This window comes from Neofelis nebulosa, chromosome 16 (assembly GCF_028018385.1).
Source record: "Neofelis nebulosa isolate mNeoNeb1 chromosome 16, mNeoNeb1.pri, whole genome shotgun sequence".
Taxonomy (NCBI): Eukaryota; Metazoa; Chordata; class Mammalia; order Carnivora; family Felidae; genus Neofelis; species Neofelis nebulosa.
Window position 1 is genome coordinate 3,363,038 of NC_080797.1, and position 17,759 is coordinate 3,380,796.

The 17,759-nt window shown below is 50.6% G+C and overlaps 1 protein-coding gene across 8 annotated transcripts in view; it reads right to left on the minus strand.

Annotated features, from left to right (window-relative positions):
* MYH10 (myosin heavy chain 10) overlaps nucleotides 1-8,757 on the minus strand; it is a 132,184-nt gene extending 123,427 nt beyond the window's left edge. For 4 of the 8 annotated variants that reach the window (XM_058703103.1, XM_058703102.1, XM_058703100.1 and 1 more), the window contains exons 1-2: nucleotides 8,397-8,757; nucleotides 1,526-1,901 (exon numbers count right to left, since the gene is read on the minus strand). In XM_058703103.1, the coding sequence (XP_058559086.1) occupies nucleotides 1,526-1,901; nucleotides 8,397-8,455 (435 nt within the window). In that variant the 5' untranslated portion in view covers nucleotides 8,456-8,757. Of the gene's footprint in view, nucleotides 1-1,525; nucleotides 1,902-8,129; nucleotides 8,263-8,396 lie in introns of those variants that run through there. The other 4 variants (XM_058703105.1, XM_058703104.1, XM_058703107.1 and 1 more) reach the window with 3 other exon arrangements.
* Between the last annotated feature and the right edge of the window lie 9,002 nt (nucleotides 8,758-17,759).

The following is a 17,759-nucleotide window of genomic DNA, read 5'->3' on the forward strand; positions in this document are numbered from 1 at the left end:
AATAGTCACCAAATAAACCAATTTCTTTGGGAAAACTAGTTCTGAGTCACCAAGAGCCCCGGGAGCACACCCACACCCCTCGCACAAAACCATGGCCCTCGTGGGGCACGTGGGCGGCTCCGTCGGTTGGGCATCCGACTTCAGCTCAGGTCGTGACCTCGCAGTTTGTGAGTTTGAGCCCCACATCGGGCTCTGTGCTGACAGCTCAGAGCCTGCTTCAGATCCTGTCTCCCTCTCTCTCTCTCTGCCCCTCCCCCGTGCTCTCTCTCTCCCCCCTAAAAATAAACATTAAAGAAAAGAAACTCAACCGCTCTCTTCCCAACTCAGACCTTTACGAAATCAACTTTTCCCTCTGCTTTGTTTTATTCTAAATCAAAGCTCTCTAGCGCCTTCTTTAAGCCACTGCCGCCCTGTGTCTACTATCCCCTCAAGCTTTTTTTTTTTGTCATTCTAGAGCTTTTCGGGTATCTGGCTTCCGTTTTGCTGCTCTCCCTTATCCCTTAGTATTTTTACTAACTCTTTCCACATGGTCAGTGACATCGTCGGTAACTGCAACACACGTGTCAACTGGTCAACTGCTGACCACAGGGCAACCCCGGCCTCAGTCTTGTCCTGGCTTCCTCTTAAAAACCTCAGTCCGATTCCGGCTCAGGTCATGATCTCGTGGTTCAGGCGTTCGAGCCCCGCATCGGGCTTGCTGCTGTCAGCACAGAGCCTGCTTCGGATCCTCTGTCCCTCCCCGGCTCGTGCTCTCTCTTTCCCTCAAAAATAAATAAAACATTAAAAAAAAAACAAAAACCAAAAACAAAACCCCTCAGTCTCCATTTTTCCCACCAGCCTGCCCTTGGTAACTCGGTTGCCCTCACTCCTCATGGAATCCTCTGTGCTGGCAGGGCTCTGTGCTCCATGCTCCTGGACACACACGGACTTCCCGCGGGTCTGCGGTCTGGATCCTACTATTAACGCAATTCTCACCCCACATCCAACGCCCTGGTCTTCCTCCCACACGCTCTCCTGATCTCATCATACTCCAGCAAACCACTACGAAAGTCTTCAACTACCACGTGAGTATATTTAATCGCAGGTTGGATTACTTAAAATCACGCATTAAGGGGTGCCTGGGTGGCTCAGTCAGTTAAACGTCCGACTTCGGCTCAGGTCACGATCTCACGGTCCGTGAGTTCGAGCCCCGTGTCGGGCTCTGTGCGGACAGCTCGGAGCCTGGAGCCCGCTTCGGATTGTGTCTCCCTCTCTCTCTAGCCTTCCCCTGGTTGTGCTCCCTCTTTCAAAAATAAACATTTTAAAGAATAAATTAAAAATAATAAAGTAAAATTACACGCTAAGATACAAAGGAATGGGAGACTTGGGTAAGCAAGAGGCGGCCTTTCTATCTGTAACACGGACAGTCACGTTAAACAGAGAGCGCGGGTACTGCACGTTCTCATTTGGCTCCCACGACGGCAGGTGCAATTTACTTGAATTCCCAGCCACCACCTCCCACGATCACGTGGCCGGAAATACTCACGTAGATAAGTCCTGAATAGTAGCGGTCCTTCAGGTTGTGTAACACAGAAGCTTCGTTCAAGCACGTCAATTCCGCCATATCCTCCACCTTGGAAAACTTAGGTGGGTTCATCTTCTGGATGTCATCTTTGTTGACCATCGCCTTCTTTCCGTTCTCGGCCAACTCCACCATGACCTCATCTCCCCGCTCTTCCTTGATACTGGCTGCCTCGAAACCATGGCGTTCTGACGGGATCCACACTAGCTTTTTAGCCGTCCAGTCGGCCTGAGTGGCGGGGTTGTAGATGACCGCTCTGTCCACAAAGAGGTACCTCTCTGGGTCTTCGAGTCCGGCTCTCTGGGCCATTGTAAACAGAAGGATCCAAGAGCAATTGCCTCTAGGAGAGGAAGACGAGGAGGAGGACAAGGTTAGGTGTTTACAAATACTGGACAACTCACAGATTTTACTCCTCTGAGGAACTTAAATCAAAACCTTTGGCCGACAGGAAGCATCAACAGTAGCAGAGGCGCTGGGGTCATCCCCTTCACGGCCACGCTAACGGGGCATCCAAAGTAAATGTCAGGGGTGACCACAAACTAGGAGCCCTCAAGACATGCCCTCTGTTACCAAGGGCTGAAAACCAAGCAGGGGGAAGAGGCCGAGTTCCTGCGGGACTTCCCCCCCCCCCCCCCCCGCCCCACCTCATCTCTTCTCTCGCCCCCGCCACAAATTAAACAGGGAGTCAAGAAGGCAAAGGAGAATGAAGACAAGGAAAGCAGAGACTCCTGATGAAAGGTCACGGAGGTGGTGCCTGAATTACGGTGGCCACGGGGGCGGAGCTACAGAAGGCACAGTAGCTGCTAAACAGTAAACCATCAAGGGGCGCCTGGGAGGCTCAGTCGGTTAAGTGTCTGACTTTGGCTCAGGTCACGATCTCACGGGGAGTTCGAGCCCCGCATCTGGCGGTGCACTGACCACTCAGAGCCTAGAGCCTGCTTCGGATTCTGTGTCCCCCTCTCTCTCTGCCCCTTCCCTGCTCGCGTGCTGTCTCTGTCTCTCAAAAAAAAAAAAAAATAAATAAAAAATGAATAAACGTTAAAAAAAATCTTTTAAAGAGAAAAGCACATTCTTTCAAATCAGGTTAGGAGTTAGTCTAGAACATTCGTGATTTTCACAATTAATGTATCTTAAGACCTAACTGGTTGACTCAACACCCATCTGCCATTGGTTCATACTGAGCCGTTGGCCACGGCTCCATACATGCCCCTCTCAGCTGCGTCTCGTCCTATCCTTGTGCCCCTGACTTTCTGGATCAAATGACGGGATTTTACAGTCATCACTCACCTTTCCGATGTGACTCATCACTCCTGCCTGACAATATCTTTGTGGAATCTGATGCCATCATTAAACACTTTTGTTATTACCCCAAATTCCAGGTTATTACAAATCCCAGAAGTATGGTCTCCGTGACCTCGTCCAAATCAACCCAAGAAGCCAACTGAGTAACTCCTCTTGCTCTATCACATCTTCCCAGTTTTTGCCTCCCCCACAAAATGATGGGGGTTCTTAGTAGGCAAAAGACAGAAAGCTGCAAGGCCAATCATGGAGTAGTCCAGGGCCACCTGGCTGGCTCAGTCGGTGGAGCGTGCGACTCCTGATCGCAGGGTTGTGAGTCTGAGCCCCACTCTGCGTATGGAGATTACTTAAAAATAAAATCTTAAAAGAAAAGCAGTCCAAAGTTGTTAAGAGGCTCTTAACCTTGGGTCCACAAATTTCAAGCTCCGTGAAATCACTGAAATGGTATAAAAACGTACATTTCAGAAATTATTTGTCCTAAGGCCACGCATCACAAACTTGCACGCCCCAGAGCCTGGTTCTCAAACTTTGGCGGGTGCAGCACGCGAAAGGCTTGCTGGAGCCCCATCCCAGAGTCTCCAGTTCAGCGGGTCCGGGGCGGAGCCTGGTAATTTGCATTTCTAACAACTTCTCAGACGCAGCCGGTCCTGGCCCCCCAACCCCCACCCCTTTGAGAACCATCACTCCTTAGTTCTCTGGTTGCCATGGTGAGCCACTGGCGTTAACAGGTATGCTGGCATAGAAACAAAGGTTGACACCCAATGTTCTAGACTAATTCTTAACCTGATTTAAAACGTATATGCTACCGTTTTGAAAATCATGGACCTGAGTAAAACAAAAATCAGAAAACAAGACGCAACAAACGAACAAAAAAAATCACAAAAGATGTAGCATTAAGACTTCTCCAAACAAAAATGCTAACATGTTTTAGAGTTCAACTTGTATTTGCCTTCTTTGGCATTCATGTGCAGGCGGGCCATACAGTACAGAAACTTTTCACGGGGAGCATGTACAGTCTGAAAAATGGTTTCCAACTCCCATCATCACCTTCAGGGACCGGCTTTCGTAAGACCAGTAACAAGCTTTCTGTCTTTGCAACGTATACTTTGCAAACCGCTAAAAAGGGAGCCATGGCACTGAGGGGGGAATCATCCAAGGTCAATCTGGACCCGGACAAGAGGACACACACCCCACCTTTACAAATAGCAGCCTTTTGAAAGAGAAAATATCCCACCCTAACAAAATATGGCAACAAGTTACTCTCATGATTAAGAGGTATGAACTGTATATCCCACATGACACCTAGGAAGTGGTCTCGCTTCTCGTAGGCGCGTGCATGCACAAATTTCTGTAATTTTACATTGGGCATGTAATTATATGCTTAAGTTGAGTGGGTGGCTATAAATTAGAATAGCTTAACAGGTCATTTCTGCAGCAGACCTTTTTTTTTTTTTTTTTAAAGTAAATTATATACTTAAAAATTAGTTTGCCGAATCGGTACATTTTATTTTATTTTCTTAGGTTTATTTATTTTGAGAGAGACAGAGAGAGCGCAAGCAGGGCAGGAGCAGAGACAGAGAGGGAGAACCAACTCGGAGCTTAAACTCATGAACCGTGAGATCACAACCTCAGCCAAAATCAAGAGTTAGATGCTTATTGGACTGAGCTACCCAAGTGCCACCCCAAATTGGTACATTTTAAATTTATCTGTATTTTTTTCTAGGTGAGGAAATGATTGTCCTGTAAGGTGGGGGAAAACAATAGATCACAAAAATGTTAATTTTAAAATGCTCCTGATGTTGTGGGGGAAATTTACATACACACTTTTTTTTTTTTTTAAAGGGAACAGATAACGAATTAAAAACAGATAAGTGGATAAATAGGAACAGATACACATTGAATCTTCACTGGATAGTGAGATTACAAATTACTTCCACTTTTCCGGAGTTTCCTACAAGTAATTAGACGCTGAGCGGACAGGACCGTTTCCTGTTCCTGGCTGTATGGTGAGCACTTAGCCGCTTCCAGGGGCCACAGGACACTGACCAAGTATCACAGGCATGGTCCCTACTCTCATCGTGACCTTCACCTTCTCCACAACCCAAAACCTACCATTCCTCCCAATCCTGACCCAAATGCGGCCCTCTGAGAAGTTCTTTCTCAGGTCAACCTGGCAACTTAATCCTTCTCGTCCTCGCATTTTCGACTGCTCTCCTGGCATTCTTTGTGCTCTCCCTGCACGCTAGCAGAGGGCTGAGCACGTAGTAGGGACTCGGCCTGCTGAGTCTGATTGAGTTCGGGCGGCCAGCGAGGAGGCTGTGTTCACTTTAACTCCATTCCTTCGTACATTTGGTCCCCGATCTTGAGAATACTGCTATTTAACGGTGAACCCACTCCCAAAAGCCTAGTCTATGGCAGGGAGAACAGCACAATGTTTAAAAATAGCCAACACTGCTCTCTATCGTTAATTACGGCTGGGCACTATTCTTTCTACACGGTTTACCTTTACCGACTCTCAATCCTCACAACTATCAATATCTCCATTTTACAGATGAAGACGTTAAGATGGAGAGAAAGCCGATAACCAGTGCGAGGTCGCGGATGTCACAAGCAGCAGAGCTGGGGTTAACCTCAGAGTCCCAGCCAGGTGACCGGGGGTGTTCTGAAGGGCGTGAAGTATGCTCCACGCTGCCTCTCCACTAAATAAAAATCCTATCGATTCCGGTTTCAAGAAGGCAGGCTCAGCAATGAACACACTAGCACAATCCCGCAAAGGCTTTACGTTTAATAGGAAAAGAAAAAACCACTTATACTTAGGAGAAAAGGGAATAAAGAGGAAGCTCTTTGCAACAGACAGAAAGATAACTGGAAGGTGTTTGGCATCATCGGGAATAACTGGCTAATTGTAGCGAAGTCATTGATCTGTAGACGAAGGAACCCCCTACTGAGCCAAAGCCCCATCCCCTTGACTGGATTTAGACACACACACCCCCTTCCCACGGCCATTTTTTACTTCCAGCGAAATGCCACCCAGCAAACTTCTCAGCTGCCTCCGGGCACCTACTATAGGCACAGAGATGGGAACAACAACTCAATTTTGTGAAGATCTTACGCACGCCAAGCCAAACAACCATGGCTACATTATCCGTGACAGCACATCCCTCTAGAACAGATCAACTAAAACAGAATTGTCCCACCTGGTTTAACACCCCCACTGAGGCGACTTCACCTTACAGGCACATGGGAACCTATTAATGCGCCAAAAATGCCGCGGAACCAAATGAGCACGCCCCCAAACCAAACGCGAAAGGGCACCCGCTATCTGTGGCCCGCACCTTCTCTCTGCTAACATCTTCCCGCTGGGTGTGGAGGCAACCCCAGGAATTTCAATGCTTCCCGTTCGCTGAGAAGGTCCACCAAATGCTGAAGCATACAGTCTCCCCCTCCCCGCACGACGTGCCCTTCAGAATTTCCTCCAGCTCGCCTTTCATTCTGTCTGTCTTCATTGTGATGATTTCCCCAAGGAGCCCAAATAAAAAGCCAACCTCTGGGGTCACATCCCTTTGCTGCAAAAGCTCGGGCTACACACCGCCCGATTACACCATATGCTTTCTCCAGATAAGGCCAGGGAAGAACCGAATTTGAGACACAGAAGTAAAAGGATGCATAAAATAAAATGGCCACTTTTTCAGAATCCGAGACAAACGGGGGCATACTTCAACATCAAAAGCATGGGACTAAGAGAATACTTGGTATGGGCAGACTGATGAAGGAAATAAAACAATAAATAGATTAAAGTTTTCCAGAGTGAGATACTATCGAGAATAATGAAGCCTGCCTCAGAGAATCTTCAGTTCCCAACATTTAAAAAAAAAAAAAAATCTCAGCAAAGCCAAAGTATTATATTTAGTATATTATATTATTGGGCAAAAACAGCAGCCTTTGTTCCGTTCGCAAGCTGGAGCTACCCCGCCTGCTCTCCCCTACCCCACCCCACCCCACCCCACCCCAGCCACCCCACCCCCTTGCATCCACCGCAGTGGTCTTGAACGGAGCCGCAGAGGCCCCAGAAACAGATAACGGTCACAGGCAGAGGCCACGCCACCCAGCTGAGCCCAGACCCGCCGAGCGACCAGCCTCCCTCCCCAGGCCCCGGCTCCCGGGCCGGCCGGCCGGGCCGGGGGGCCTCCCGGGTCCCCCCCGGGCCGCACCCGCCCACCGCAGGCCCACAAAGCCCCCGCGAACGCCGCGACTCGGCGGCTTCCACTCCCCTCCGACCCCATTCCAGGCCCATTTCATGGGCTCAGGGTGTGACCCCAGCTGCAGAAGGCCAGCCAGAGAGTCCGCGGCGAGCCGTGCCCGGATCGCTTACACAATAAAGGGATCCCGAGGCGAGGGCTGACCCTCCCCCCGGCCGCCCTGCCGCAGCGCGCCCCCGCCGCATTTCCCGCCTCGCCCCCCACCCCGCCCCGGGCCTCGCCGCGCGTCCGACCTCGGCCCCCCGCGGCCCCCCGCCCGCGCTCCTGCCCCACGGCCCCGGCGGAGTCCACCCACCCCCTCCGCGCGCCGGCGGCCGGCTCGGACCCTCGCCCGCCGCGCGCTGCCCGGGCCGTGCGGAGGGGCCCCTGCCCTCCGGGCCCCCCACCCCTCGGGGCCGGGAGCGCCGCCGGCCTTCCGAGCCCTGCGAACCCTCTACCGCACCCGGGCTGCCGGGCCGGCCTAATCCGCCCGGGAACCCACCCAGGAGCCGGCCCTTCTTGTCCGGCGCCCCCCACCCACACCCAGGATCGCGCTTTCCAGCCCGCACCGCGGCTCCCTCCCCTCGCGGGACCCCCGGGGCCTCCACCGGAGCACTAGGCCTCCCGACCCCCGTGCCCCACAGATCCCACACACCGAGGACCAGGTCCCTGCATCCCCACCCCCGGATTGCCATCCCCAGCCCCCCCCCCCCAAGGGTCGTCCCCCCGGCACACCCAGGCCGCGATCCTTGCAGGGGTCTGAAGCTCCAGGACCCTATTCCTCGACTCTCCAGAGGGCTCTCCACCCACCGGGGTCGGTTCCCTCTGCACCCCCCGCCAGGGCCGGTCCCCGCACGAATCTCCGGCTCCGCAGCACCAGCCCTCCACCCAGCGCCCCCTCGGTCTTCTCCGTGCTCCTGCCTCCCACAGGCGCCCCGCACCCTTCCCCCGGCCCGGGACCCTTCCCTCCCCCACCGCCGTGCCCCCGCCCGCGGCCGCCGCATTCGGACCCGGGCCGCCGCACCTCTCACCTTCAGCCGAAGATGGTGGCGCCGGCGCACGTCCCCAGCCGAGACCACAGATCCGGCCCCTCAGTCCCAAACCCACCGCTGCCTCCGCCGGGCTCCTTTAGCACTGCCGCTCGGGGCTGCCCCACCCACTCCCACCCTCATTGGGCCAGCTCCACGCCCGTCACCGCCGCCCCCAGACCCACTGGTCCGTTTGCGCGCCCATCTCCAAGGGAAGACGTTAGCAACCCGAACGAAGCTACCTTCCCGAGGTCCGCTCCCTCCACCCACCTGGAATGATGCTCATTGGCTCCCGCTCCCAGCCCAGGCCGCCGGGGCCGCAGTCTCATAGGCTGTCCCGCACGCCCGTCACAGATTCCGGGAGGTGCGGCCGGGGCAGCCGCGGGCGATTGGCTGGCGCCCGCGGAGACGGACAGCCGGGGCCGGCCGGGAGCCCGCGAGCCCGCGGAGCAGCGGCTGCGGACCCCGCGGGGGCCCGGGCCGTGCGGACGCCGGGGCAGGTGTGCCGCGGCGGGGAGCCCCGAGCCGCGCCCGGACGCGCCTCGCCCGGCGTCGGGCCGACGCGGCAGCCCACTCGGGCGCCTCGCCGCCCCCTCTCCGTGCCGCAGCCGGCGTGCCCCGCAGCCGCACCGGCTCCCACCGCCGAACCGCGGGCCCCCGGCGCTGCCTGCAGGGGCGGGGCCCGAGCGCGGTCCACAGGCCTTACGTCACCCCCGGCGCTGCTGCGGGGGGCGGGGGCCGCGGCTCTGCGGCTCACCTGCAGTGGGGGGAGGGGGCGGGGCCCCGGGCGGCTCTGCCCATGCGCGCGGGCGCCGCCGGGGACCCCGGGCCGCGGGCCGCGCCGCAGCCGCCGTCGCGATCCCGGGCGGCCTTCTCCGCTGCCGCAGTTGGGGTGTTTGCGCGGGGAGGGGCCTCGCTCCCTACCCGGGCTCCTGGCTGGGCTGAGATCCCAGAACGAGAGGCGAGCCCGCCTAGGAGAGAAGACTCGGGAACAGGACGTTCGTTCACCTCACTCATTCGTTCTTTGCTTCATTCATTCATCACAAGGAGCCCCCTGTCCAATCCCCTAGCGCCTGTAAGCTCTTCGGAGGCCTCAGAAGACTTTGGAGAACTGGAGGGGGCGGGTTGGGGGGAGGGGGAGGCTCCAAAATAAGGAAAGGAAACTGGAAAAATTGAAGCTAATAAATATTTAATATCTGAAATATCTGCAGCATCCAGTCAACTGTAACATGACTTACATAATTACATATAACAGAGTTTAAGTCACAAGAGCGAAACGAATTACTTGTTCTGCCGAAAAGTGCAAATCATCAAAAGCCCTTTCCCAAATTTTTAGAGCAAAATGCAGTTATTTAATCTTGGCGATGGGTGCGTTGCAATACGTGTGATGGAAGTGGGTAAGCCTAGGAAACTTGCAGTCTGGTTAAAAAAAAAAGTGAATAAAGCAAAAAAAAAAAAAAAAAAACAAGGCAGGAAATGATAAGGGTTGGCTGGTGGAATTCAGAGAGGGCTCCAAGAGGCCTCAGAGCGCAGTCCTTCCTGGGGAAGTCGGAATCAGGTCCTGTGTCCTTTGTCCTAGTGCATCTGGTTCCCCACCCCCCACCAGGCCCCTGGGGTAAGCCGCTCCTTGTCCAGGTGACTTGTGACTTGGCTCCATGAAGAGGTCTGCCCGTAATGCAGTCTGCACGGAGAGTACAGGTTAACTGTACAAAATACGCGAACGACGTTCCTCTTCTGAAATGTTTAAGGGTGTTCAGAGAGGACCAAAGAGTCCACTGGTCATTTCTGAATGCAGTGTGCCACGCCTAGAGCATTCATGCACAGACAACCCTGTTAGCCACCAAGTCTGTAGTTTCCCACAATTTTTTTTAACGTTATTTATTTTTCAGAGACAGAGACAGAGCACGAGTGGGGGAGGGGCAGCGAGCAAGGGAGACACAGAATCTGAAACAGGCTCCAGGCTCCGAGCTGTCAGCCCAGAGCCCGATGCGGGGCTCAAACCCACAAACTGTGAGATCATGACCTGAGCTGAAGTCGGACGCTCAACTGACTGAGCCACCCAGGCGTCGCCCCCCCCCCACGTTTTTTTAAAATTAATTAATTTTTTTTGCGGGGGTGGGGGAGGGACAGAGGGAAAGAGAGAATCCCAAGCAGGCTCCACGATGTCAGCACAGAGCCTAGACTCGCTGCTCGGATCTCATGAACAGAGAGATCATGACCTGAGCTGAAATCGAGTCGGTCGCTTAAGGGACTAAGCCTCCCAGGTACCGCTTCCCACAATTTTAAAACAAACTCAGTGGATCCTCATCAGAAGAAGGCAGGAAACTCACCAGAATTAAACGTCACAAGGATGTTAGTCTTAATGAGAAATCAGTATCAAAGAGAATGTTCCCAAATGTACTTTCTATAGCCCCGGCGACTCTCCCAACACTTAGACCTGATGTTTTTAACTGCCTGCTGGAAATTTCTACCTGGGTGAGAGGGAAACCGCAAAGCAGCAAGTCTTAAAGCTCTTTTCTTCCTATTTCCATTTCACCCTCTCTCCAACTTCCCTTTGTCTGTTAATGGAAGCAGCCTTGAAAACCCTGATCCCTTCCTCTCCCTGGCTCCAATATCATGTCCCTCTCTACCTCTATCATCCAACCAGCCAGGCTCCTCCCCGATGGAGCTGTATTCCAGAATCTGCTGCCATTTTGATGAGGAAAACACAGGACTTCCAACCCAATAAACCTGGTTTTGAATCCATCTCGGCCATTACTGGGTGTTTAAACTTTGATCAATTCTTTAACCTCATCTTTAAGAGGGGGAAATAAATATGGGGTGCCAGGGTGGTTCAGCCGGTTGAGTGTCCTTGGTTCAGGTCACGATCTCGAAGTTCGTCAGTTCAAGCCCCGTGTCGGCCTCTGTGCTGACAGCTCGGAGCCCGGAACCTGCTTCGGATTCTGTGTCTCCCTCTCTCTCTGCCCCTCCCCTGCTCGCACTCTTTCTCTCAAAAAGTAATAAAAGGGAGATATAAATAGATACTTTAAGGACTCATTCAGTGGATACATAACAGGATGATGTACCGGGGGGGAAAGGGGCATCACGAAATATAGTAGATTAACAATTGTTTTTCTTTTTTTTTTAATTTTTTTTTCAACGTTTTTTATTTATTTTTGGGACAGAGAGAGACAGAGCATGAACGGGGGAGGGGCAGAGAGAGAGAGGGAGACACAGAATCGGAAACAGGCTCCAGGCTCCGAGCCATCAGCCCAGAGCCTGACGCGGGGCTCGAACTCACGGACCACGAGATCGTGACCTGGCTGAAGTCGGACGCTTAACCGACTGCGCCACCCAGGCGCCCCAACAATTGTTTTTCAGTCTACAAGTTCATTACAAGTGAAAGAAATCTTTCCCTTCTTTCTCCACAGTAATTTTTGCTGACAGTCCAGGCTGCTTTACCCCCAGAAGAGAAAGTTCACAGACCATTGTTTTGCACTGTTTAGGTCAGAAGTCCAAACTCATTCCCTCAGGGTGGTTCCGGCCCATGAACCTGTTTTGTTCTAAACTTTTTTGTTCCATCTGCACAGGGCTGATACGAAGATTTTTTTTTTTTTTTTTTTTTTTTACTTGAATGAATTCCAACATTTAAAAATCTATCCAGCACCATTAGCCATTAGGGAAAAGGAAATCAAAATCATAATGAGATACCACTCCACACCCACCGGGAATGAATCGAAAAGATAGACAATAGCAAGTGTTGGTGAGGACGTAGAGAAACAGGAAAGCTCAGTCATTTCCAGTGGGAGTATAAAATGGAGCACCCACTCTGAAAAATCATCTGCCACGTGCTTAAAAACTTCAACACAAAGGGATCCACGAGGCTACCCTTAGGTATCTACCAAGCGACAACAACAAAAATGTAATACGTATATGGACCCAAAGACTTGCACACAAATGCTCACAGCGGTGACAATATTCACAACAGTAGAGAGAAAAGAAAGAAAGGAACAAAGGAAGGAAGGATGGAAGGAAGGAATAAAGAAAAAGAGAAGAGGAAGGGAGGAAGGAAGGGACAAAGAAAGAAAGAAAGAGAAGAGAGAGAAAAAAGGAAAGAAAAAAGAAAAGAAAAAAGAAAAGAAAAGAAAAGAAAAGAAAAGAGGCATTCCATCAACTGGGGAATGGATACACAAAATGTCTACATCCATACAACAGAGTACTACTCATCAATAAAAAGGAACAAACTACAGATAGGTATGTATGTGCAACAACATGGGTGAATCTCGAAAACATTACACTCAGTGACAGAAGTCAGACACAGAGACCACATTTTGCGTGATCCCATTTATCTAAAATATCCATAAAAAGGAGAGCGACAGACATAGAAAGTAGAATGATGGTTGCCTGGGGTGAGGGCCAGGGTGGGGGAGGAGGGACAGCGCAGAGATTAACGGTATATTTACATGAGGGATCTTTTTTGTTTTAATTTTATTTTCTGTTTTTTAATTTATTTAAAAATGTTTTTATTTATTTTTGAGAGAGAGAATGAATGAACGGGGCAGGAGCACAGAGGGAGGGAGACACAGAATCCGAAGCAGTCTCCAGGTTCCGAGCTGTCAGCACAGAGCCCGACTCGGGAGCTCATGACCTGAGCGGAAATTGGACGCTCAACCAACTGAGCCACCCCGGGGACCCCTACATGAGAGATCTTATTGGGATGATGGAAATGTTCTAAAACTGATTCATGGTGATGGTTGCACAACTTGATAAATCTACTAAAAAAAAAAAAATCACTGAATTTTATACTGTGAATGACATGATTTGCAAAATACACCTTAATAATTAAAAAAAAGAGAGGGGCGCCTGGGTGGCTCAGTCGGTTAAGCGTCCAACTTCAGCTCAGGTCATGATCTCACGGTTCATGAGTTCGAGCCCTGTGTCAGGCTCTGTGCTGACAGCTAAGAGCCTGGAGCCGGCTTTGGATTCTGTGTCTCCTTCTCTCTCTGCCCCTTCCCAGCTCATGCTCTGTCTCTGTCTCAAAAATAAATAAAACATTAAAAAAAATTTTTTTTTTTTAAAAGAGCTATCACATGAAAATCCAGATTTCTGGTTTCCCTCGAAAAATTAGATGATCTGGGGCACCTGGGTGGCTCGGTCGGTTAAGCATCGGACTCTGGCTCAGGTCGTGATCTCATGGTTCGTGAGTTCGAGCCCCATGTCAGGTGAGCTCAAGTCCCACTTTGGGTGAGCATGAGCCCTGCTTCTCTCTCTCCCTCCCTCTGCTCCTTGCTCACTTGTGCTCTCTCTCTCTCTCAAAAAAAAAAAAAATTTGGAAGATCTGGAAATTCAACAGCAATTTGGTGATGCTTCGGCTGCCACTCATTCTTAGACAAAGCATGTGTCCCCCAGTATGCCTCAGTCACCACCGATCCCTGTGGTCTCTTAGAGCCGACCTGCTTCACTCACTGACATCCATCCTTCCTTCCTTCCTCTTTCTTTCTTTCTTTTTTTAAGTAGGCTTGTCGCCCAGCGCAGAACCGAACTCACGACCCTGAAATCCAGACCTGGGTTGAGATCACAAGTCAGATGCTTAACTGACTGAGCCACCCTCACTGGCATTCTTTGCCTAGTCTTTCTAGCCATTTATTTGAGTTTTCTGTCCTTGTTATGCCTGTTGAGGAATTTCAAGCCAGATCATCCAAGAGAGATAAAAAGGGTAGTAATTTTGAGTTGAAGAGCTGTTTCCCTGGGGTGCGTGGCTGACTCAGTCAATGGAACACTGACTTGATCTCAGGGTCTTGAGTTCGAGCCCCACATTGGGCATGGAGACTACAAAAAAAGAAAAGAAAAGAACAGTTTCCCTGACAGTGGGAAGGAGTCAGAGGTTTAGAGTGTCCATGACAAGTACAGAGAGGGGCCTCCTTTCAACATGGTTCCTGGGAGGGCCTTGGGGCACAGACAATTGTTTTTAAAAATTTCCAAAGCAGGCTCCAGGCTCTGAGCCGTCAGCACAGAGCCCAACACAGGGCTCGAACTCACAGACTGAGATCATGACCTGAGCCAAAAGTCAGATGTGACCGAGCCACCCAGGCACCCCAGGGCGCAGACAACTGTAATGACCAACTTACAGCCTGCCAGGGGCAATCACATTCGACCAGCCTGACAGATCAGTGCGCACCTGTTGACATCTTGAATCAGCAGGAGTAATGCTAAAAACAGAGACTCCAGTGAGCTGAGAAAGGAAAAAACCTTCCAGAATTGTCTTGGGCCTCTTAAGCTCTGGGGTTCTGGGAAGAAAAAAAAAAAATACAAACGAACCATGAGAAGAGTTTCCTGAAATGCACGAATGTAAGACTTCTTGCCAACTATGTAGGATAAGGCTAAGTCAGATTTCAGGTGATTTAGAAACACTAAGGCATGATAGTTGATAGTCCCTGCATCCTAATATAGAGCAAGTCACATCTGCTGTAAATGCTTTTTTTTTTTTCGCAAATACTTATTGAGTGTTTTTTGTGTCTAGATTGTGCCAGGTGCTGAGGAAATGCCTATATCAACATAGGCATAGTCTCTACCCTTGGGACCAAGGAGGTAGGCAGGGGCCAGATCGGGCCCTATAGAAGCATATAGGAAGCAGGAGATATAAGCAAATAGGCCGATAATTATAAATAACTATATAATTTTAGAGCAGGGGATCTGAGTCTGGAGTCCATGGAAATCTAAAGCATTTTAATGCCAGGGGCACCTGGGTGCCTCCGTTGGTTAAGTTTCCATCGCTCGATTTCGGCTCAGGTCACGATCTCACAGTTCATAAGATCGGGCCCCGCAGTGGGCTCTGAGCTGACAGCACAGAGCCTGCTTGGGATTCTCTCTTTCCTTCTCTCTCTGCCCCTCCCCTGCTCGATTTCTCTCTCCCTAAATAAATACACATTTAAAAAGAAAGAATTTTAATTCTATAAAACCTTTGAATTGCATGCAAAATTTATTGTGTGCCTTTCTTTCTTTTTTTTTTCTGGGGAGGAGATCTACAGGTCTTAGCGGATTCTCATAGAGTCCCCTGATCCAAAAAAGGTTATGGGAATCCAATGTAGTATGATAAATACAGTATTACAGCAAGAGTCAGGAACGCATCACAGGGACACTTAACTCCAATGGTGGCAGGGGTGGGGACGGGGGATGTCCCAGACACTCTTCTTAGAGAAAGTAATTTTGAAAATGTAATCTGAAGAGTAAGACGTTAACCAGAGAGAGGGGGGGAAATCCTTTCTGAGAAAACAGCCCAGAGAAGAGAGGGCGCAGGGTTTTCCGAGCACAGAAAGAAGTTCAGAGTCGCCAGAGCCAAGAGAACAAGCAAGGAGGGGCAGCGAAATTCTAGGACCAAGGAGGTAGGCAGGGGCCAGATCATGCCTGTAGACCCCGAGGTGGAATTCAGATTTTATCCGGAAGACAACAGGGAACCACGGGAGAGTTTTCATTTGAAGACTGACATGCCTGGGGTTGCGTTTTAGAAGGATCCCACTGGTTATAATGTAGTGGATGGATTGAAGCGGGGTGTGGGAAGATTGTTTAAGAGACCGCTGCAGCAAAAGTCCAGCTGAGAGATGCTGGCCACCTGGTCCCAGCAGGCTGGAGAGATGTGGGGATTACTTGTGCAAGGATTAAGTGAGGTATTTTGTGGCAAGCCAACTCACGAAGATACTACATGGCGCAAAAGCATATCTACAGTGCCTAGCACAACGCTTAACACATACACTGATTCCTTTCCTCCTGGGTCTCCTGGCCTCCTGAATTAAAAATAATCACCCATTGAATCCTATGCACACATTTTTATAGAAGCGCCTGTCTAAAACTCCTTACATGTTTTTGCCTCGATCAAGACCAGCGCCATCTCGTAGAAGTGAATGGTGATGGGGAGCCTGGGTGGCTCAGCCAGTGAAGCATCGGCCTCTTGCTTTCCGCTCAGGTCAAGATCTCACGGTTTGCGGGTTCGAGCCCCGCGTCGGGCTCTGTGCTGACAGCGTGGAGCCTGCTTGGGATTCTGTCTCCCTCTCTCTCTACCCCTCCCTCACTTGTGCTCTTTCTGTCACTCTCAAAATAAATAAGTAAACTTCTTAAAAAAATTTAGAAAAGGTGAAGTGAAATCAACGAAATCAATTTTTTTAATGTTTATTTATTTTGAGAGAGAAAGAGAGAGTGAAAGAGCACAAGCAGGGGAGGGACAGAGAGGGAGAGAGAGAATCCCAAGCAGGTTCTGCACCGTCAGTGCAGAGTCCGACCCAGGGCTCGATCTCACAAACCGTGAGGTCATGACCTGAGCCGAGATCAAGAGTCGGACGCTTAACCGAGTCGGACGCTTAACCAACTGAGCCAGCCAGGCGCCCCTGGAATTAATTTTAACAACGTATTAACCCAAGGCAGAGAGAATAGTACATTTTGACACGTCATCAGTTAAAAATCATTAATAAGATGTTACACATTCTTGTCCTTGTGCTAAGTGTTCAAAATCCAGTGTGTTTTTGACCTGTGGCACATTTCATTTCAGACCTGTTGCGCTTTAAATGCTCAAGAGTTACACGTGGCTGGTGGCTACCATAGAGGACAGAGCACAGGGCACAGAGTTAGACGGTCAACACCTTGCAGGCAAGTCCAGTCTGTTCAGCTGGTATCCCCAGGAACTAGCTCCATGCTTCATACATAACAGAAGCCCAGGAACTATTGGATAGAAGGATGGATGGATGGGTGGATGGATGGATGGATGAGGAGATCCCTTCTAGCTTTCCAGATGCCATTTTAGCCAAGCCCAAGAAGGTGAGCAGGATCGCAGCAGAAAAGGATGGTGGGCTAGGGGCGCCTGGGTGGCTCAGTTGGTTGGCCATCCGAGTTTGGCTCAGGTCATGATCTCACGGTTTGTCAGTCCGAGCCCTGCGTCAGGCCCTGTGCTGACAGCTCAGAGCCTGGAGCCTGCTTGGGATTGTGTGTGTGTGTCTCTCTCTCTGCCCCTCTCCTGGTAGTGCTCTGTCTCTCTCTTTCTCAAACATAAATAAACGTTAGAAGTTTTATTTTGAAAAAGAGAGAGACAGAGCACAAGTGGGGGAGGGGCAAAGAGAGGGAGACACAGAATGGAAAGCAGGCACCAGGTTCCGAGCTGTCAGCACAGAGCCTGACGTGGGGCTCGAATCCATGAACCATGGGATCATGACCTGAGCTGAAGTCAGATGCTTAACGGACTGAGCCAACCAGGCGCCCCATAAACATAAAAAAATATTTTTTTTTTTAAAGGATGGTGGGCTGGGTGCAAGAGACCAAAACCCAGGCAAGGAAAAGTGATACCAGAAAACAGTGGGAAGTAACAGCATTTGACTATAGGATGTACTGCACGCAGCAGAAAACAAGGTGGGAAGTGGTCCTGGAGTTTGTCGAAAGCCAACGCCATACCCTATACATCCGGGGATTCCCAAGCATCCAGAGTAATTGCCAATCAGTAAATAGTTAAGGAGCAAATGGACAGAAAAGTAAGAGAAAGAGGTGGCAGAAAAGGATAACAGGAGAAAGGAAAATGTTAGCAATGTGGATAACCATTGCTGGGGTTCACGTGGGCAAGAAACAAGCCACCGGAAGGTTTACTGGAGAACTTAGGTTGTCATCATTCCGGGGACT